Genomic DNA, 24,108 nt, shown 5'->3' on the forward strand with positions numbered 1-24,108 from the left:
ATCACTTTCCCAAGTCACGGCCGTCTCTCTCATTCAAGGCCGTGTGTCACAGTGCTGTATGCCCAAGGTACTTACAATACCTTGGATTTTCTGCAGTAGATATTAATGCACCGCTTCTTCCATTGAGCTAAACATCCTTTTATTTAAGTAAGTCTGAAAAAGTAAAAAGTTATAAGGGGTGAGCCACTAAGACGCACCCGGTATAGAACTACATAGTTTACTTAATATGATATTTTCACTCGGATTTCCCTCTTTCGATAATTTATTTCAAATGGTTCACAAAATTATAAAATTAACCACTAATCAAACTTTGACAAAATTACAGACCTTGTACAGACTATGGAGATCTAGCTTTTACTTATACTATGCCTATTTATAGATTATATTTAAATAGTTAACAAACTAAAATATTCGATGTATTAAACAAATTTTAATTATTAAGAAGCTTAATATACTGCCAATTGACAATTATTGTGACAGAAAAAATGTTGTAAGCATCGCAATAAAATATTACCAAACGAAGTCTAGCTGTATCCGATATGTCAGCGATTTTGCAATGGTTTATTTATATAATTATTCATAATAGTGCATTTACGGAACATGCATAGGAAATGAGAAGATATTCTAATTACTTACATAATCTTTTTGCGTTCAGTTTTTCGTTACATATAGACGTGTAACACAACTTTGGAGATCCGGATATCCGTCAATTACTCAGATAAGATATAATTAAGAAAAATGACTACTAAAAGTTTTCTGTTTTTTTTTTTGTAAATAATCTGCTATAGCAATTGATTTTGATAGAAATATAATCTATAAATAAGATACAGATAGGAACTAATATACTGAATAAAAAAAAATATATTAACGATTATTAAAGAAGAGTCTCCCTTTCGTACTCAAAGGAGTACGACAGGAAGACGCGATATCCCCAAAGCCACAAATTAACTACAACAGATGCGAAAGAACACCGAATTACGCGTTCAGGTTTCTGTGACCTTCAGAAAGAGTTCATAGACAATCCGCATCAATGTATAGTTTGGGTTATTATTTGTTTGGGTGAAAATAATCTGCACCAATATGTTATCGAGGCATATAACCTCACAGTAATTTAATAGATTGCTCGTCATATTATATCAGTTCGTAGGAGATTAGGAAAAAAAAGATATTTATAATATAAAAAATTAATTTATTTAACAAAATTTAATTAAAGATGTGACAAAATAGTTACTTTTCTATTGGTTCTATCGGACTTTTTTCGACTATATAAACCTTTATTTTTTGTAAACTTTAATGCATAAAATATTTTCAATTTAATAAATAATTTAATGATGTAAATAAGAGGAAATTTCTCACATGGGTGGTCAAATTCTATAGTTTTCATTATATCAAACAGCCTCTGAATGTTTTCAAAACTCATCAAAATTTAATATAAATATTTTTTCCATTTCCAGTAAATAAAATGAACAAATTTTTCCACTTTCATGATCAAAGGCTTTTAAATGGGTAAATAATTTCGAGTTATCCAGAGATTTGGATTCTTTTGCAAATTTTAGACAAATATCACATTGATGTATTTGAAGACCCTTTTAATTGATGTAGTCAAACATAATTTTGAGTTGAAAACATTTCGCAGAGGCTGTTTGATATAATGAAAACTATAGAATTTGACCACCCATGTGAGAAATTTCCTCTTATTCACATCATTAAATGATTTATTAGATTGAAAATATTTGATGTATTAAAGTTTACAAATATAGATTTATATAGTCGAAAAAAGTCCGATAGAACCAATAGAAAGGTACTATTTTGTCACATTTTTAATTAAATTTTGTTAAATAAATTAATTTTTTATACTATAGATATCTTTTTTTTCCTTATAACACATTTGTATCCCATTTTAAATAAGATATACAAATTACCAAAACTTAGAAATAACAGTTCAAAAGTTCAACAAAAATCCTACACCCGTTTTTAAAAAGAAACATATAACCACGCACTATGTCATTCCAGCAAGCGAATACGACACAGCATAGGTTTCCGGACTAAACGACTGGTGTATTTACACCACTCAATAGGCGTGTGGGGTTTGCCGAGCGGTTTCCGATGCAGTCGCTTTCTTTCGCATCTGTTATAGGTAATTTGTGCCAAAGGGTGTACAGCAACATTAGAAGAAATCTTCCGTCAACTGGACTGGGTCAACAAAGGATTAAAAATAGATGGAGAATATCTTAACCATTTAAAATTCGCTGATGACATAGTCCTAATTACCGAAACAGTCCTGAAGACCTACAAGCACAATTTAATGAACTTAATAGAGCCAGCAATAAAGTGGGTCTCAAAATGAATTTAGCAAAAACTAAAGTAATGTAAAACAAACTAGTGGAAAAAAGTTATTCTAATAGATCTCATAACCCTGGAAATAGTAGAAGAATATATTTATTTGGGACAACTAATACACACTACACAGCTCGGGATCTCGGGCCTAGAATCTAGAATGCCACTGTATCTAAAGAAGAAAACATTCGACCAATGTGTACTACCAGTCATGTCCTATGCATGCGAAACCTGTACAGGGTGGGTCAAATTCGACGCTTTTAAATGGAAACACACTTTTCTGTAAGAGATAGACAAAAATTAATATCGGTGTCTGGAGCTCAATTTTTGTCAAAAATATGATGGTGAAAACCGCATATCTATATCTGTTACCGTTTCGGAGTTACGGGGTGTTTTTAAAAAATATGCATTTTTAACAAATCGCTGTAACTTTTTTGCTATGGAAAATTTTGTATTTTTATGAAAACATTTCCAAAGCACCTTTTTACGTAGAATTTAATGGTTTAAGTATAATTTTTTTAAAATTAATAATTTAAGAATTATCAACAGAACATTTGATTTTTTATATGGGACACCCTGTATATTTTTAATTTATTGAAAATAATTTAAAATTACCTTTCCAAAAATATAACACACTTGATATTTTGCCCGATTCCTCCTCGAGATATAGAGTATATAAAAATTCGCCCGCTTTAAACAAGTAGGCTTTGAACGGCACCGGCTGTAATGCAAAAAACCCGGATTGTGCATCTCTTCAAAGAAACATAGATATTCTCAGAAACTGGTGTATAACAAATAAATTGAACCTTAACGTTAGCAAATGCTTTGTTGCAAGTTTTCACAGACTCAAAAAACCAATCATGTTTAATTATAAAATAGGCGATGCCGAGTTAACAAGGCCATCTGTCTTTAGGGATCTGGGAGTCATATTTAACGAAAAATTCACTTTTGCTCCACATATTGAGCAAATGGTATCTTCAACAGCCAAAACTTTGGGCTTCGTCATCAGGAATTTATTTCACCAATTTGCATGTTGTAAAAAGCCTTATTTCTCACTTATTAGGTCAAGGCTTGATTACTGCTCGATAATATGGAACCAATTTACAATCATCACATCAACTCAGTAGAATGCATTCAGAGGCGGTTTCTCAAATATCTCATCTTTCGGGAGCAATCCCGAGAGAGGAATTGCTCACGACCTTGTCCTGTCGAGATTCAACTGTCTACCTCTTAAAAAACGCAGACAAATACAGTCCCTTAAATTCTTATATGCCCTATTTCATAATTCCGTTGACTGTTCCTCTATTCTGTGCAATATCACCTATCATGTTCCTCGTCCTGAAAGTAGATATCATCCAACATTCTATCTCGGTACTGGTAGATCGAACATATTATATCAGAATCCTATTTACTTTATGAGCAAAACATTTAATTCAATAAGTCATACATGTGATATACACTTTAACAGCCTAGATTATATGATTGGCTGCTTGATTATCACCTAGGATTATTGTTATATGTAGGTACCACTATAATTTTTTTTATTTTTTTTTTCTCTTTTTCTTTTCCGAATTAATATCGTCTCTCTTTTTTTTACATATTACTGATATCGGGATTACTGCCGTTGATATTATTATTTTTCCTTGTTCTTTTGAATTTTCGATTATTTAAGGTTTTTATTTTGTCTTTTTTTGTTAGTTTAATTAAATATGTTAGTTGTAAGTTGTATATTGTATATTTAGAGAATTTCCTGTAAATGGGCCTATATAGCTTGTTGGAAATAAAGGACTTATTATTATTATTATTATTATAGAAGACATTTAAAAAAGGCAAGTGAGAACCCTATCAACAAATCCTACTTATAATAATATGTTAGTAGTAATTTTTGAAAGTGGTGGTATAAGTCGAGTTGGATTATATTAAAGATTTTAGATTTCATAAAAAATGTAAATGTATACTGTTAATAGCATCACTCGAATAGCCTAAGGTTTACGAATATTTTTAAATTAATTCAAATGCAAAACATTATTAAATATCTTGATACATTGAAAAATGGACATATACTACTTTCATAAATAACAGCTCAATATGATGTTTTGTAGTGTAAAACAGTCAATTTAGACTTTTTGAATCTTTACTCATTTGTTTCTGCTAGGCCTTAACTTGTGAAATTTATTAAACAACTGTGGTGTGTGTGTGTTTTCTTTTCACAATCATTCATTTACACCCTTTATATTCATCTTACTTTAGAAGTTTTCTTTTATATTTTCTATTATTTCCACATTTGCTGAATAATGATGTATATGACTGCAATATATCTAAATACCAATCTCGCACTGTTTTGTATTCTAGTTGAAAGGGAATTTTCGATAGACCTCTTATAAGAAAACGTGTTGTAGGTGGGAAAATGATCTTTCATCACGCAAGTTATGGCTTCGTGATGCGAGAGTTTAACAAAGATTAGGGCTACTTAGTATTCCACGACCGATTTCTAATTGATTGGAAAGAAAATTAAAATGGAACAGTGAACTCTAGTCTTAAAGTTTTCTGGGAATTGAAATAATAATAGCCCATCATGATACGTGACTTTACACAGTAATACAAGCAATCATAGAAACACATATTAAAAAAATAATGAAATACTACAGTAGATAGGACGTACTTTTTTGGGATTTCGACAGACGACATCCCAAAAAAAAAGACAGAAAAACAATTTAATTTTCAGTTAAAATGACAGATCAGTAACATTTTATACCGGGTGCGTCTCAAAAGTGGCTCACCCCCTATAACTTTTTTATTTTTTCAGATAAAACAACGAGATTTGGTACGTTAGTATATGACATAAATTAGGATTGATTGACGTATTCAATTGTTTTTCGTCACTTCCTGTTTCATCGAAAATGTTTCATTGTGAATAGAACGACATATTGTATGTCAACTTTTCATATATTCGTTAAAAAAATCGTATTTTAAATTTCAATAATCTAGACTGTTAAAGACACTAATTTTTAGTCAATGAGCCTTATAAAAATAGATTTGACCGTCTAATGTTTTTCGTGTCTTGTCCTGGTCGGTTAAAAAATGCCCAAATCGTATTTTTAATCATATCCTATTTTTTTCAAATAGAACAAAGGTGGCTCATTAGCATATTTGGAAAAAGCATTTTTTATGAATAATTTGGTACCACACATTTGGTATTTCGACTCAAATTATCGTTATGAGCCGCCATGTTACAATTTCAAATAAACCATATGCGAAAATGTCAAAAGTTGACATATGATATGTCATTCTATGTGTAAAAACTCCAAACGCATCTCATATGAGAAAAAACATACCTACTACTTATAATTCCATCTTTAAAAGTATACATAGTTTTGGATGGATGTGAAACATGGCAGCTCAGTAATAGAATGGAGCAACGACTATTAGCACTCGAGATGGACTTCGGGCGAAGATCTGCGAGGATATCAAGAGTGGATAGACTATCGAACAAAAAGATAAGGAAAAGTATGCATATCCAGCAAACAAAAAAAATAGATGAAATAGAGATAAGACAGTTGATATGGTATGGTCATGGGTATGGTCATGTAGAAAGAAGGAGAGAGGACCGAATACCTAAGAAAGTCTTGAAATGGTTACCATCAGAAAGGAGAAAAAAAGGAAGGAATGTATATGTCGGAGAGGAATCTTCATCCAGGGGATTGGGAAAATAGGAAAGGCTGGCAACTGGATACCGGAAGGCGTAGGACGCTATAAATCGGAATTTATATATAAAAAAATATTTTTTGCTTAAATTTTGAGAACCACTGGATCTTTTCTGGGATATCTTTCTTGTAAATTTAATCTACTACCTATGTTGCCATATCATCCAGATTATTTTTTTTTATATTCTAAATTCTAAATTCTTACATGGAAAGATGTAAAGCTTGAAAACGACATAAAAGTACAAAAAACCCATGCTATTTTCTAAAAAGTCATTTTCCTACCTTAAGACGATAATATTTCAAAAATATGACGTTAAACGAAAAATATATTCACAGCAAACATAATACATGTTTAGGATATCAGCTACGAGTACGTGTTTAAATATTGTGATGTCACTCAACTTGACACAGCCAGCCACATTCATTTTCAAGATACATTTTCTGTAAAATTTAATAAAAGTTATGAGATCGTCTTATGTATTGATCCGTTATCCGTTGGAGAAATATGTCGTATAAAGTTTGATTGAGTTTTCAACTTTCCCAAAAATACTTAATTATTCTTTTTCCACTACTTATGTTCTAATCTCCATAAATAACCTTGTTAGGAATTTATAATCGATAATTATTTCTTGTTTTAAATTGTTTCAAAGAGAGTTTACAGATTTCTAATCTTTGAATTTATATGTTAATAAGGATACTATATTAATTATAGAGATTAAGCAAGCTATGCATTTTTAGAATCACATGCTTCAAAATAAACTATGGGAAGAAAAAGATCAAAATAATGTAAATTAAGTGACAGCAGGTTGAATATGTTGAAAATTAATTCATATATGTATAACGCATATCCTACAACCTCTTTATCACTTTCACAAGATAATCATAATATACCTAATATATGATAAAATTGGCCATTACTAATAAAATACTTTTTAATTAGAAATTATGAAAGTTTAGATGGTGAAATATTTATAAATTAATTGAATATATTGTTTGATAATATTGAAAGTTATTGTAAATATTATAATCATAATGGTTGTCAGGTATATATACAGGGTGAGTCCTAAAATATTTTAGGGGTATTTAGTCTATTTCGACCCCAGAAACTTATTTTTAGTTAAAAAACATTATATCTTCATAATATGACAAGATAGGTAGTAGATTAAATTTACAACAAAGAAAAGCCAGAAAAGATCCGGTTCTCAAAATCTAAGCGAAAAATATGTTTTTTGGAAATTTTCAATGTAAAATATCTCGGTTATTTTGGACTTATTGAAAAACAAAGAGAAAATATGATTTTAGCGAGATCTACCAGCCCTTAGAATATTTGCATTTATTAAAGACTCACCCTGTATAAGAGACTTCAAATATTATTAACAAATTTGTTCAAATTGCATAAAGTGAAAAAGAACGTCAGAAGTATACTAGAACTGTGTATGCAAAGAAAATACAATTTTAAGAAGACATTTAAACTAGTTTTTCTTTATTCTTTTCGTTTTTTTGCTTGATATTGAGAGATATAAGTAAACCACTGAACAGCGCAGCTAAATTAGAGTACTTTGGATATTGGATCATTGAGGATTTGGATCAGGATGAAGAGGTTAAAGACATAATAGGGCAGGCCCGTAGCACATTCCTCAAAATGGAACATTTTCTTTTGTAATAAAGATCTAATATTGAGCCGCTATTCGTATGGTTAAGTGTTACACTTATTCTATGCTCATACGGGTGGCCCATCGAAAACGTTACGCAAGGCATAACGGCCAGGGTAATTTTTTTTCAGAAAGTTCAAAAACACGTCAATCTTGTTTGTGAGGGGGACAACTTCTGCCCCAAAAATGATTGCAAAATCTTCAACCCTCTAAGCGGGGGTGTCATCCCCCAATTTTTTTCAAATGGGAAGGGGGGTCAAGTGGTATGAAAAGGGCTTTCTATTCTCTATAGTTTCCGGCTTCGTTTTTGAAAATTAGTCGAGTCATTGAGAAAATATGAAGAATTGAAATTTGAAAAGTTTATTTAAAGATTTATCAGAGTATTCCTTCGACCAATTTGCTGTTTTTTCATATTATTTCTAGATGTTTACGCATTTTTTCACTTGCCATAAGGTTGAACGATCAGGTGCGGTAATTGCTAGATAGCTGTTCTGTGACTTATGCGTTGAAGTTCTTCTCAATATCGTTAAATTTTTTAACAATTATTATGGTATACTCACTTGCAGAAAAAGTGGAAATAATCGAACTTTATTTTAAAAATAATGAATGTGGCAATCGGGTTGCACAGATATTCAATGAACGCCATCCTGACAACCACCTTTATGGCAAAATTGTTCGCGAGTTAGTAGCAAAATTTCGCGAAACTGGTTCCGTTATGAATGAGTTACAGAGTGTACATTGATACATGAATGTGACACACATACATGTGAGTATAATACATGAGTGTACATTCTTTTTGAACGGTGTAGTTAATCGGCACAACTGTTGGTACTGGGCTGAAGAGAACCGCAGGGTTTTTCACGAGGTGCATACACAAAACCCTCAGAAATTGAACGTGTGGGCTGGTATTTTTGAAAGTTCTATTGTGGGTCAGTTTAACGATATTGAGAAGATCTTCAACGTACAAGTCAGAGAACAGAAATCTTGCAACTACCGCACCTGATCGTTCAGCCTAGTGGCAAGTGAAAAAATGCGTAAACATCTAGAAATAACAAGAAAAAAACTCAAATTGGCCGAAGGAATTTATCCTTAACATTTACTCTGACAAATGTTTAAATAAACTTTTCAAATTTCAATCCTTTATATTTCCTCAATGACTCGACCGATTTTCAAAAACGAGGCAGGGAAATATAGAGAATAGAAAGCTCTTTTCATTGCGGTGCCACTTTACCCCCCTTCCAATTTGAAAAAAGTTGGGGGATGACACCCCCGCTCAGAGGGTTGAAGATTTCGCAATCATTTTTGGGGCAAAAGTTGTCCCCCTCACATAAAAAATTGACGTGTTTTTGGATTTTTTGAAAAAAATAATACCCTAGCCGTTATGCCTTGCGGAACGTTTTCGATGGGCCACCCTGTATATGAAATGGAACCCTGGACCCTGAAAGTTACTATAATGAGGAAGATCGAAGTCCTTGAAATGTGGTTAACTCATCGGATGTTGAAGATATCTGGGATGGAGCACATATCAAATGATTCCGTATTACATCGCATGGACTAAGTGCGAGTTAGGAAACATTAGGGAACAGTTACGTATCTGCGTTTTATTGCTTCATATTAGGCACAAGAAGGGCCTGGTAACGTAACAACGGATGTCACCTAGAACACATTTCTCTTAAAGGAATAAAATGTCCACTGGGTAAGTATAATAAAGAAAAGAAAATCGAAATACTTTGGACATATTCTCAGGAGCGACAAATACCATCTACTACACCTTATTATCAAAGGTAACATGGAAGGGAAGCGAGGTCCAGGTAGAGGACAGCTGTTGGAGATGAAAAATATAAGGGATTGGAGAGGAATGAATGTTTAAACACTCGTCACAGCAGCAAAAACACGAGAAGAATCCGCTGTGGTTATAACCAATCTTCGTTGAGACGAGGCATCCGAAGAAGAAGATTGGGAAATATACACCGGAAAGTTTAAATATTTTTTATTGGCAAAGCATGACGTACAACAATGCAACAAGCAGTTCTATAAGCTTTCGTAATGTAGAAATTAGTTATTAGTTGCAGAAAGTTAGTTTTTATTTGTCATATATTTTTTATATAGTGCAAATTTTTAATGAATATTTTATCTCCTTGTTCGTTCTAAATATTAATTACACACCAGATGTTTTATTAACGTAATAAATATTAATAACAAATTGTAACGTAAACAACTGCGATTTTTTTTCGGTTCGGACAAAGACTATTTACCGTGCAATATTGTCTTGATATGCTTCATCAATCCAACATGATCGCTAATCTTAAACATCATCAGTCCGAGCTACAAACAAGATAAAAAAAGCCGACTGAAGTGGCACATCTGTTTCATTTCTATTTGCCGTGTCTATCGGATAATTGAAATAAGTTTCCCAACTGTAACAAAAAAGCGCCAAAACCAAAATACTTTTTAAAACTCGCCCAAACATCAAAAATTTACCTAAAAGTTATGTAAACGTTTTGTGGTTGATAGATAGGAACTATAGGAAACAGGAAATAGCCATCTTATCTGGAGAAGCGAAAACTTCACTAACTGGACCAGAACCATTTTGCTTCCCAAATGGAAACTAACTTACAGCAGAACTCAAGAACCTGGAAGACTCCGTCCGTAATCTGGAATGGAGATCATCCAATGGTCTAAGATACTCGAAGAAATTTCTCAGAACTTACGACCGAGAAAAATCAAAGATTTTCCTTTATTTAAGAAAGAACAATCTGGATTGTCACAGGATTTTTAACCATTGTCTTTACCATTGTTTTTACTATTGTCTCGTCAACGATCACCTCAGTAGACTGGAGCTAAGAAACAATGGCGAATGCAGATTCTGTGGGGAAAATGGTGAAACACAAGCGAAAGATATACTGTTGCCAAATTAACCATTATATTACGCATTGTGACCATACACGAATATTTTCTAGACTTTGAGTTTGGTGTGTATTAAAAAGGACTTTTTCAATAAGTAAGAGAAAAGAGAACAGTAGGATAAAAAAGAGGACTGTCCTGTGTAATAGAAGACGATGGGCAATCTTAGTCATGGTACATTAAAAAAAAACTTCTTGCACTTTCATTTTAAATATAAAATGAAATATTAATATGTGTAAAAAAACTACAAAAAAGGGGAGTATAGAACTTACTTAGGAAAATATATGAAAAAAGTAATAAGTACATAGTTTGACCAGAATCACCCATTTATATGATAATGAGCCGATACGTTTTACACGTACATCCCAGATCCATTCATCTGTTACGCGGCAAACGTTGTAAGCAATGCAATAATTGTAGGTAATCTAACCTACGAAATTATACCTATCATCTCGCACTCTCCTATAGACTTCGCGTCCATTATCTATAGATTACTCTCTAATTACAAAACTTTGTGTTACCGATTGCGACGAGAAAAAAGGACGACAAAGTGAAAAAAATAATCGAATAGGCCGTTCGATTTAAATATACAGGGTAGTAAATTTACAGACAGGTTGGTTGTTAACCAGTGTATGAAATAAAAAGGGTAGTTTTTGTTAAATTTGTTTCATCTGGTATGTTATCGTAAATAAGAATTTCAAAACCTATGTTATATTAATCTTAAGATCAAAAGCTTGACCAAGCCAGCTGTGACAGCCCTAAAAACTTTCAATGGATGGAAATAACGACCAACGACATTTACTATACCGTGTGTTGCATCGTCGGACGGGACATAGGAAATCCCATATAAATTTTAATGGGGTCAATTATTAGCTTCCAAAATTATTTTAGAGAATAATTCTTATTTAGGTTTATTGAAGAGTACTAAAACCCACATTCAAAAGAATAACTTTAGATAATTTTGATTAGTTCGTTTAGCTCCTTTCTTATGGCCCTGTATTTACTTATGAGCACCAGTCAAGGTAAAAGATAACTGTCAAATGAAGTTGTCATTTCAGAATTTACCTATTTAGTGCTTTATTATTATTGAAAACTCATTCCTACATCGGAAATCTTAAAGATGTATTTATAAATACAAATTAATATGAATTAAAGTAAAATAAAGTAATCAATTACAAGGTTAATTATAGTATTATTACAATATTCAATAACTTATTAATTTAAGTACTATTAAATTGTTAGAACTTTAGAATTTAAAGATGTTCAAATATTCCTCTATCGACTGCTAGACAATAACCCAGGCGATCATAAAATTCTCTTCTTACATTCGCTAGTTGGTAAACTGAAATTCTATTGCATTCGGCAGAAATAGCATTTTTAAACTCGTCTAGATTTGGGTAGTTTTTATCCTTGTATATCCTGTTTTTTAAATGGCCCCAGAGAGAGAAATCATTTGGCGAAATATCATGGGACCTTGCTGACCAATTTACTGTATGATTTAGGCCAATGACGTTTCCGTTAAAACTATTGTCTAAATATTCCCGAACAGCCAGGGTACTATGTGCCGGGCAGCCATCCATTTGGTACCAAACTTCCTGATTTTTCCTAGCGGCATCATGTAAAGCAGGTAAAATATTAATATATTGGTTTTCTTTGTTCCAATATCGATAATTTTGAACATTGGGTTCATTATTTAAGGTAAACGTGCATTCGTCAGTGAAACATATGTTTTTTAAAATTCCCTATAGTGTTTGCTCTTTCCATCATATCAAAACAAAACGCCTGCCACCGTATTTCGTCCCCATCTCGTAGCTCTTGGTGCTTTTCATATTTGAAGGAATAGTATTTATGTCGTTTCAAAATTCGAAACGCTGTCCATCGTTCTCTTCCACGCACAATAAAACTTCCAAGTCGGTATCATTTCTTGCATATTCTCTTTGTTCCTGCCTTGCTTCACATCTGCAGTTATTTATTAGGGTACCTTTGGTCTGAAATCTCTGGATATTCCTTGCGATTGTAGATTTTCCAGGTATCGGTCTAATCGGATACAGAGCAGCGAACATGTCCGACACCTTTTGATAACTATTTCCTTGATAATACCAATACCTTCGGTAGTATAATTCATGGCTAATATTTTCGATGTAGGTATGAGTTTTTAATAATAATAATAAAGCACTAAATAGATAAATTTCTGAAATGACAACTTCATTTGACAGTTATCTTTTACCTTGACTGGTGCTCATAAGCAAATACAGGGCCATAAGAAAGGAGAAATATTTAAAAAGAAATCGGCGATAACTCGTAAAATTTTGAATGTGGGTTTTAGTGCTCTTCAATAAATCTAAATAGAATTATTCTCTAAAATAATTAGGGAAGCCAATAATTGACCCCATTAAAATTTACATGGGATTTCCCCGCTCGACGATGCAACACCTGGTATAATTTTACATACGAAATTTCATCGATCGTCATTTCTAAGGTAACTTAACGCCATTTTTACCATAAGGTACCATACAGTACAGACTTAAGAAAAATATATTTCTTTTTATACAAGTTTTAAAAATAAGGTAAAACTTAAATTTTCCTGTCAAAACCCGAGCAAAGTTATAAAAATTGTAAAAAATTGTTTAAAATATATGTTTTTTTTTTCAAACGTCACAAAATTATTAATTTTTGTGACGTTATTAACGATATAAAAATGTCATTTTAACGCCTAGGCATAAAAGTGAAGCACTTTTACGCCTAGGCACAAAAGTACGAAAATATATTATTAATCTGACAGAAAGTATCAAGTTCAACGAGCGTAACATAGTTTCTCGATCCAGAAACACGATTATGAGGTTTTTTTTGCGAAAAAAAATTATGAGAATTTGGAATTTTTTGAAAAAATGTTTGGCATTGTATTTTTTTAGTTTTTAGTCATGACCTATGCGTGCGAAACCTGGACACTTAAAACGGACATTATAAGAAAACTGCAGGTCGCACAACGCTCAATGGAACAAAATATTGCTGGGAATAACCAAGAGAGACCGTAAAAGAATAGAGTGGATACGACGACAAAAGACCCAGGTAATAGATGCCATCCACAGAGTCAAACACCTCAAGTGGCAATGGGCAGGACACCTGGCAAGAGCAAGAAGGACGGACAACAGATGAACCACAAGAATTACAGGAAGTACCCACGAGGAATTAAGAGACCTAGAAGAAGACCGAACCTGAGATGGGACCATGATATTATGCAATTAGCAAGGATAACTTGGGCCCGCATAGCCAACAATAGACAACAATGGACCCAGCTACAAAGAGAGTATCTAAATATATGAGGGAGGCTACACTATAATTGGAAATGATTGATTAAACTGAAAATGATGATGTTTTTTAACTAAAAATTTAAAATAACTGTTCGGTGGTAGTTTTTAAAAATAACACATAATCAAATTTTCCTCGATTACTCGATTCAAAGGTCACTATCGCGGCGACTATTTATCGTATGGTATTTGAGTTAAAAATATAGAAATGGTCAGGAACTAAATAATGCATCCGATCAACGACAAATGTATATAACATTTATATCACAGCGGTATTTCAGAAATTTGTCGCCCCTGTATATAAAACTACTTTATTCAAACTATAGCTTGTCGGCTAACATCTATGCCCTGTTGATAATGAGTTGTCATGTAATATCTTTTTCCCATTTACCATCCTCGCCTTATTGCAGCCTTTTTCATACTAGCCTTTATTGACTGGAAAATATCGGATAGTCATTACGTAAATGTGCATAAGATATACCTACATTGAGCCTTTGTGCTCATATAATTGAGCTGCGAAACGGCAGAGCCTTTAAAACTATTGAAGAAGCTACGACCGTACACCGATGAACGTCGCACAATACTTAGATAATATGGCAAATATGTATTTAAAGGATTATGATTATAAAGTTTATCTACACTTACACTTCCAATACCGCACAGGGTGCAATGATTTAAGTCACTGATTTAAATTAAAAAACTCCACTTGTTTAAAATCTTAAGATAAATCGGACAATAACTGTAAAAGTTATAAAAACTTTTCTTATAAAGCTATAAGAAATATGCCTGTAACATATATGCCCTATATTGATTCATCTAATACAAAGTTACACTTGCTGTTATAACGTTTAAATACTTTAATAAGTCGAAAAATAATTGAAAAACATATACTATTCATCTATTAAAATTTTGGTCGATTTTTAAAGCTGTTTCGACTCCCTTAGACTTCTAAATGGCAGAAATTTATTTTGTAATTGTGAAATCCGCTGTTCGAATAAATTTCATTCGCAAACTTTAATGCAGAACTAGTTTCTTCTGATGTCAGGTTAGATTTTTATTCCCGAGGACTATAATCAATGTCAAAAATATGCTGTTTAATATCTTTTTTGAAATAGCTAAATATTGATCAAGTTAACTTCTGATTTCCCTAATTTATCTTCTAGTTCATTCCAAATTTCTTCCGACATCTTGTCCTGCAATAAGTACTTTGCACTTGAATGTTATCCTCGACTTAAGACAGTCATGACTATTTCCAAAAACAATCCCTTTGATCCAAGAGGGCGATTTTTTTGTGGACATAGGGGCATCAGCAAAGTTTACAGAATAAAAGAAAATTAATATCGATGACCGATGTGCAAAAACGACAAGCGCCGCAGAAATGTTAATATTATCGATATCGGGCAGAGTTACGAGGATTAAATTAAAAAATTCGATTAAAATTAAAAAAAACATTTTTTTTATTATAATAACGTTTTGCTAACGATTATAATTATAATCATAATTAATAATATTAATGCCATCAGCCGGTTATTAAACTAGCTGGTGACGCCTCAATCACCACAGTTCACAGAATAACTCCATTAAATTTACCATTTGATAAAGATAAAAACTTCTGCTTGGAAATAGAAAATACTGTCTGGAAAAATCAGGATAACAGTAAAAACATTATGCCACTTAACAAAAATCTTATACTATGACCTATGACCAAGCGTCCCTTAAGGATGAACTAAATAACATAAAAATGGATTTGCAACAAAATTCTTATTCTGACAAGGTTCTCGACATTGGACGTTATCTGTGTAGCACCGTATGTGAAAATCTCATCTTTTAAAAGCGTTTATGCAATAGATATATTATAATGATTAATAGAAAAATCAATAAAACAATAACCATAATAATTATTAGCCATAATTATTAACGCTATTTGCTGGTAACCTTCCATCGCATCAATTATTATCAAAGAATACAATTTATAATATTTCTCATGACTTTGCTATACTATGAAAATAGGAAAAATTTAAATATATTGCTGCTTTATTATCCTGAATGAAACGTACCGATAGGATAAAAAAGTATTTTGAAATAATAAGAGTGCTATGGCCGTACAGGCGTAAACCAGTAACACAAAGATTGACGAAATAGCTAGCGAAACAACAATTTTAGACCAAGATATCCAAACCACTCCATAGTCAAAATAAAAACTGTAGCTGTTTTTTTTTAGATCGTAAAATATTGGTTACATTGTTAATAATGGATTTGAGACTATTGGTGTACAATATTGCCCTTTTCATTTTGTAATATGGTTATACATTCCAAGATTCAATTTCATAGGTATACTTACATGCATTTGAAATCATCAGCTCTTGATTCCATCACAAGTGGTGAATGGAATCGAGAGCTGCAGGTGAATTCTCTTGAACGTTAAGTAAGGGCTTACCTGAAACAAAAAGAAAACCATGTTAAACGACTCGTTATAATAAAAAAAAAGCACACTAACAAAGATCAACAATAGATGCAAAGAAATTGAAAAAAAAATCGTAATTGTATGCAAATAACTTGTAGATAGAGAATCACCTTCCTTATTAAAACTTTTTTAAGTTTTATTTCATCCAGTTCATTTCAGTTATTTAATTAGTTATGTAAATTATTCCCAAAGATACTTATTTTCACTTCGAGCCCCATCTTTTCATGATATTTTGACAACGTTTCGTGCCCTACACAACCCAATCATCGATGAATTAAATAAAAAAACCGTCCGATTTATACTCTGTGTTTTTTTCTCAGGTAAGATTTCGACAGACGATGACAGAAGAAAAGCAGATGACGTCCATACCAATCAATTTATTTTACTAAAAAAAGTTTCTAATATTTTTTAAGTTAACTATGGATGGGTTTAAATATATCTCATTACAATATCCGTCATGCGTCGTGTCTTGTTGTTTTTAACTAGTTTTATTGGTTTATTTCAAAATTGACAGATCATATTTCAATTCTATTGGTTTGGCGGAACGATGAACGACAAACGGACGCCGATGCGTATGAACTCGCCTTTAGATTGTTGAGGCTTGTCAAAGTCTTGCCCAGTGACTAAAGAATATAAGGACATATAACGCCCATATACGGGCTGCAGCAGAATTTGTGACCTTAGACGCCATTCTTTTGATGGCAAAGAATGGGTCATGTGCTGGTCACCAGCGACAATTTTAGCAATTTTTAATAGTTTGTGAATAGTGAACTTTGTATAAACTTTATTACAATGGTGATTAGTTGTTCAGCTTTCAAGTGTAAAAGCGGCAGCGATAAGTAAGAGCCAGGAGTTACGTTTCATACGTAAATAAACAGTTCGCTCCACCTTTTTAGCGTTTTCTTAGTTTTCTTATTGAATTCGATAATTATTTTTCTGATATATGTACTTGATGTGTCCGTTTACTATGATTACTGATGTGTGCGTCGATACTAATTTTGTACCTTTTGTTAACATTTTAATACGTTTTTTTCGTAATTAATTAGCATGATACCAGCTTATAGGTATACACCATAGGCGTAGTCAAAGAAAAATATGGCCACGGCACTGTTTGGTGACATCGTAATAATTTGCTCTCGGGTGTTATTTGTCCTTGGATTCTTTAGTCATTGGTCTTGCCAAATTATAGGTTATAATTTTGTGTCAACTTATGTCAAATATCTGCGTTTTGGAAGATAATGCATTTTGATTCGTGTTATTAGGTGTGTTTTGTATCTTTTGACGTCAAGTGGAGGAAAAATCGAGGGAACATTAACTGTAGACCCAGAGCACAGTTTATAGTTAATACTCGGTACCCAGGCAGAAAGTCTTATACACCCATAAAGTTACCATCAATAAAGTTTGTATACCTCTAAATGGACGAAATCATCAGGATTTTTCTTAATTACGGGTCAGTTGGAACCAAACTCGGCAATCGGACAGGCGGACAGACGGATAGACAAAAGTAAGAAGGAGTTTTACTTCAAATATGCGCACATAGTGCAAACACAATTTTTTTGTTCAAAATTCAAATAGTCAAAGTCTAAATAAATTGGAATAAACCCCCAGCTCTAATGATTGATTAGCCGTGGTTCGTCCCAGAGACGTTTTTTGCCTGCCAATTTATTTAATGGGAAAAACAAGTGCAGGTAGACGCCAGCTCACGAAACCGCCTGCTAATAGTTAATAGTTAGGTTTAGGAGCAAGGGTTTTTCTCCGTCCTTTTTTTGTTACTTTTCGATGTGCATTTTTTCTGTTGTATGCGGTGTTTTTCTCTTTTTTTTTCGATGATCTCGTTGCTCAGCGAATAATTAGACATTGCCAAGCCGTGGAATTTAAATAACGTGCCACGTTAGTTGGATGGGAGTCCCAAAGCAATACCTCCTGATATACTAAAGCCAGCGTATACGATTCGAAAAAACGTGACGTTCATGTCCAAAAAGAGTTTAAATATTGTTTATGGTTTGCCATCGTTTGCCAGATCTATTGTGTGGTCCCCTTTCTTAAGTTATAACGAGTTATAACTCACCATCCAGTCTCGGGGCTTTGACAAAAGCCAGTATCTAAGACGGTTCCACAGGGGACAGCCCTCCATCTCCGACATCAGCCGTACCAAAATATATGGCACGAACGGTTGTCGTCTTGGCGCAATCGATGATGAGTGTTCTGGTGTTTCCCCATTTTCCCCACAGAATCTGCATTCACCGTTGTTTCTCAGCTTCAATTTACTGAGGTGTTCATTGAGGAGACAGTGTCCTGTTAAAAAAACCCGTGTCAATCGGAAGGTTGTTCTTACTTAAATCAAATGATAGACAATTAAGTTGGATACTAAAAAGCACAGTAATATTACTTAGTTTTATTTAAATAACTGTTGTCGTTTAGTTGTTTCATGCTGTATCGTAAAACACACCTTTACATACTTGATTCTATTCCAGAAAATAAGGTTTCATAGTAGATTATGTTGACAGACGTGGGACAACAGAGGAAGCGCATGAAGACTAGAGAGCGACGGAGGACGCTATTAAAAAACCGGAACTAAAGCCGAGTCCAGACCAAACAGACAAAACAGCGACAAGACAGAAACATACATGTTTTACGACAAAGTTGCGACAAATCCAATACATTTCTGCGACATTTTTGTTTTGTTTCCAAATTCGGAGACTTTTGAACGTCCCGTCTCGAGGTAAAGTTCAAAGAGTCTCTGTTTTGTCGTGCATTTTACGACAAGTTGTCGGTGCAGTGTGGATGTCGTGTGTTGCCAAAAGTATCCGGAACCAATAGAGTCACACAAATTTAGTACTGTGGAGTGCTGGTATTGCAATATATGGAATTAGTATATGATGGAGTGCTCAATGTTTATAAAAAAAAATGTCAAAAGAGAGAAAGTGAAACAAGGAAAATGCTTGCAAACTAATAGAGCTTTATAGAGCGCATTTATTATTATGGGAGGATAAAAACAAGGACTACAAAATTGTTACAAATTGTTACAAGAAAGCTGGTGCAGAGGAGATTTGTTTAGCATTAAATATAAACTCGGTTGACGATGTTAAGAAAAAAAAAAGAAATATATAGTATACGAGAGTATACCTATATATCGTATACCTATACAGGGTTGTTCACCACATACGACACGGGGTATTGTAGCTAAACGATAAGATTTTTACAAATTGTAAGTTTTGGGTTCGATGAAGGACTATTAGAGGTATAATTTAAAAATAATTTTACAAGATACAGAGTGTCCCAAATAAGTAAAAAATATCAAAGTTGTATTTTTTTAAATGGAACACCCTGTATATTATTACATTTTTAGTTTCTACGATTAAAATAAAGGTAAATTTGATTAAGGTTTATTATACTTAAACCTTACCGTTTTGAAATATTTTCAATTTTGTGAAATTGCAGTAAAAATTTTAAGGCTTATTTCTCCAAGGGTATCAAAAGTTTTTAATACTAAATATTTACTGAAGTTTATTTACTGATCAGTTGTTGTAATAATAAAAATAATACTACCTTATACAGAGTGTCTAAAATTTATTTTAAATAATTATTAACTTCAAACGGCAATAACTTGTTTAATTTAAATGGAACACCCTGTATATTTTACGAGAATCAGATGCAATTTAATTGTTCATCAAATTATATTACACCATTTTTTACCTATCTCTTTAAGTTTTCAGAAAATGCATTTTCTTGCAATTTAGAACTTATTTATCAATATACCCATGGACTATTGACATTTTAGATTATTTTTAAAGATGTACCAAATTTTTAAAGAGTACAGATACTGATATTGTCGATATAATTCGTTTATTTCATTAAAAATAAAAAAACTGTTTAAATATTTGTTAAAGAGGACCAATTAATATGATTCCAGTATTCAAACTACATTAATTGACTGGTTGCGTTGATTAATAATAATTGCTCCAAATACTAAAAAACTGAATTTTGTATGGGCATTAGACAGTGTGATATAAAAGTAACACCTTAAAATGATATTTCATTTTTTAATAAATGCTTATTTATAACAACAGAGACTTTAATTTGATAACTTATTATTATATTGATTTCTGACTCAAATCCACATTTATTTATAATAATTTATTAACGAACACAATTAAGTATGTAATTAATTAGTATATGGGCGGAAATAATGGTGTTATATTTAATTAATGGTATACTCTTTTATAAAGATTTAAATAGTTTTCTTTTTGCATACAAATGGGCTAGTAATATTATCGTTTTGCTAAAAACGATAATATTACTAGCCCATTATATATAGCAATATTATCGTTTTGCTAAAAACGATAATATTACTAGTCTGTACATTTTATACATTTGTTGCTTTAAAAACAATCTAAAATGTCAATATTCCATGGATATATTGATAAATGAGGTCTAAATTATAAGAAAATGCATTTTCTGCGAAAACTTGAAGGGATAGGTAAAAAATGGTATAATACAATTTGATAGACAATTTAATTGTGCATCTGATTCTCCTAAAATATACAGGGCATTCTATTTAAATTAAAGAAGTTATTGCCGTTTGAAGCTAATAATTATTTAAAATAAATTTATAGACACTCTGTATAAGGTAGTATTATTTTTATTATTGCAACACAATAACTGATCAATAAATAAACTTCATTAAATATTTAGTATTAAAAACATTGATACCCTTGGAGAAATGAAGCTTTAATATTTTTACTGCTACAATACTCCGTGTCGTATGTGGTGAACAACCCTGTATAGTATACGAGAAGAAATAAAAACAAAAACATTATTTGGAGTTTCTTTTTGAAACATGGGATGGCGAGTCAAAGACAACACTACTTGTTGCTACTAATATATCTTTATCTTCTTTCTGGTAGAAAGGTCACATGATTAATAAAACTGATTCGCATATACTGAACTTTGTTGTACTTGTGTCCTCGCGGTATAGACACTTTGTCTGAAATTTGTCTTGTCTGAATTTCTCATTTTTGTCGCAAGTTTGTCTTGTTTTTGTCTCAAAATCGTGTTCACTTTCTGTCGCCTTGGTCTGGACCCGGCATAAGACAGTGTCCTGTTAAAAACCCCGTGACAAGATTGTTCTTACTTGAATCATGGAAAATCTTGGATTTTTCTCGGTCGTAAGTTCTGAGAATTTTTTGCGAGCAACTTAGACCGTTCGAGGATTCCTATTCCAGGTGACGGATAGTGTCTTTAAGGTTCTTGAGTTCCGCTTTAAGTTGGTTTTCACTTGGGAAGCAGAACGGTCCTGGTCCTGTTAGTGTTCGCTCCTTTTCTAGCTAGATCGTTTTCTTTTTCATTACCTTCTATCCATTGGTGGGTTGGAAGAACTTTATTATCTTTGCTTAATTTGTTCAGCTTCTCTAGGCATTTTTTGACCAACTGGAGGGTTACTGAGTTGATCGCTTTTAATACTGCTGGTATTTGCTGTTTCCGATAGCTCCTATCTAAAAGCTGTACGCATCTTTTGATAGCGTAGATTTCTGCCTGAAGGATGCTGGGGTAGGTGCCCAATGATTCGGAGTGTTTAGTTGTCGACTCAAATACCCCTATCCCTGTTCCTGCTTTGGTTTTGGAAGGATCACCACGTTATGGAATGGTCTTTTAACTGCTGAGCGAACGTTTCTCTCTTCCAATTCTTGTTATTGCACAATACTACATTGAGGTGTTTCTTAAAGTTGTACATTCTTGGTTTGTCGTCCACTTCTACACAATAATATTTACATTAGACAAACACAGAAATACAAGTAATGACGCCAGAACTGAGGCATTAGTATTTAAGGTGGTATTAATCGAATACGTTGTGATACATTATTATTTCGTCGGAGTTTTTCTACAAGAAGGGCCACACAATCGACGCGCAAAACCGACGAGGAGAAACCTTGATAGGCTCTCATTACGCGCTTGATAGTTGTTTTAACATGTAATTTTTACCTTTTTACTTTCAATCAATTGTCTGTCATTATTTTATCGTGGCCTATAGACAATAAACGTAGGTAAGAAGTAGGTACTACTAAAAATATAGGTTAGCTTTTTTTTGTTTTCTTATTTATATGTTTAAATATTTTCTCCTTGAACCTTTGAGATTTGTTTCAATGTAATCAAATCGTGAAAAAGCAGTGCTTCTAACAGGGCACTGTAAGCTGAATCGGCATCTGAAGTTAATGATGGGATTGACGGAGAAAGCCATGTGCAGGTTCTGTCAATCTGAAGAAGAAACGACAGAAGAAATCTGAAGAAGAAACGACAGAAGAAATCTGAAGAAGAAACGACAGAGCAATCTTATATTAGTAACAGATAATAGTCACAGCCTGGCAAATATGCGGTCCTCGGTAATAGGCTATTATAGTCCATTGACAGAGACCTATATGGACGATTCAGTCTCCAATTTGCTAGACTATTTAAAAATGATAGGACTGGAGAACGTAACCTAAGGATCGAAAGAGGACCACAACAGATCTGAAAAGATCGCAGTGGACCAGGCCGATAGCCATCTTGAAGAATCTGTGATCTAATCTAATCTTACTACCTCTAACAAAACCATTGTAAAATAAATCATCAATAAAATAAAATATGCTCAGAAAAGCTTAACAACAAATCCGCATAATTTCCAATCAAATTAAAATTTGTCAATTGAAACATAAAATAGAACAGTCAAAATTGGAGGTTCAGAGTGTCGATTCCGTACCTAATGCATGAATTCATGGATATCGTTAGATATTCCTATTCCTTCCTTAATCTTTTTATTCAAAGATTTAAAAGCTGAAGCTCATTTGGGTTCAACTAAGTTGAATAATGTAAATAGGAGCTCGCGTTAGCAGATAAACGTAGAAAAATTTGGTCCAAATAGGAACTGATTATTCGTAATGGTAATATATTAATAATAGGTAAACCCATAAAGCCTGGAGTTTCCATCTTTCCAAACTCACCTCGAAATATTTCGAGGGGTTTCAATAAAAAACAAATCCAGTTTCTTCTTCTTCAAAAATCCTAGAGTGAAATCGAACAAAATGCGTCAACAAACCTGCCAGATATTTTCGTTAAGTTGGGCTCAGCAATGTATCCTAAAATATACAGTAAGAATACTGAATCTACAAAAAGATGAGATGGCCAAACAATAACTCAGACTGGTAATGGCAAGGTTGTCGAAAAACAAAATCGCCCTACAAATGACAATTGACAGCACGACAATAGTATCAATGTTGTTAACTAAAGAAAGTTAAAACTAGAGAAAAGGATTTCAAAACTGCCAGTTTGGATCAGAAATTACCAACGCTTGCAATAATATACCAAATACCTAAGGATCACAAGAGGACCACAATAGATCGGAAAGGTTGCAGTGGGACCAGGCCGATAGCCATCTCGAAGAATCTGTGATCTAATCTAATCTTACTACTTCTAGCAAAACCATTGTAAAATAAATAAAGAATAAAAATATAATAAGCTCAGAAAAGCCTAACAAATCCGCAAAATTTTAAATAAAATTAAAATTTGTCAACTGAAACTTCAAACAAAACTGTCAAAAATGGAGGTTCAGAGTATCGATTCCGAATCTAATGCATGAATTCATGGATAGCATTAAATATACCCCTTCCCTAATCTTTTTATTCTTAAGAAGATTTAAAAACTCAAGCTCATTTGGGGTCAACTAAGTTGAATAATGTAAATAGGAGCTCGCGTTTAGTTGATAA

General features: G+C 32.8%; 1 protein-coding gene across 1 annotated transcript in view; it reads right to left on the reverse strand.

Annotated features, from left to right (window-relative positions):
• LOC115880601 (serine-rich adhesin for platelets-like) overlaps positions 1-16,267 on the reverse strand; it is a 189,245-nt gene extending 172,978 nt beyond the window's left edge. The window contains exon 1 of the mRNA XM_030897874.1: positions 16,247-16,267. Within this exon, the coding sequence (XP_030753734.1) occupies positions 16,247-16,252 (6 nt within the window). The 5' untranslated portion in view covers positions 16,253-16,267. The remainder of the gene's footprint in view (positions 1-16,246) is intronic.
• Between the last annotated feature and the right edge of the window lie 7,841 nt (positions 16,268-24,108).

The sequence above is a fragment of the Sitophilus oryzae genome, unplaced genomic scaffold, assembly GCF_002938485.1.
Source record: "Sitophilus oryzae breed Bouriz unplaced genomic scaffold, Soryzae_2.0 scaffold_1639_pilon_pilon, whole genome shotgun sequence".
Taxonomy (NCBI): Eukaryota; Metazoa; Arthropoda; class Insecta; order Coleoptera; family Curculionidae; genus Sitophilus; species Sitophilus oryzae.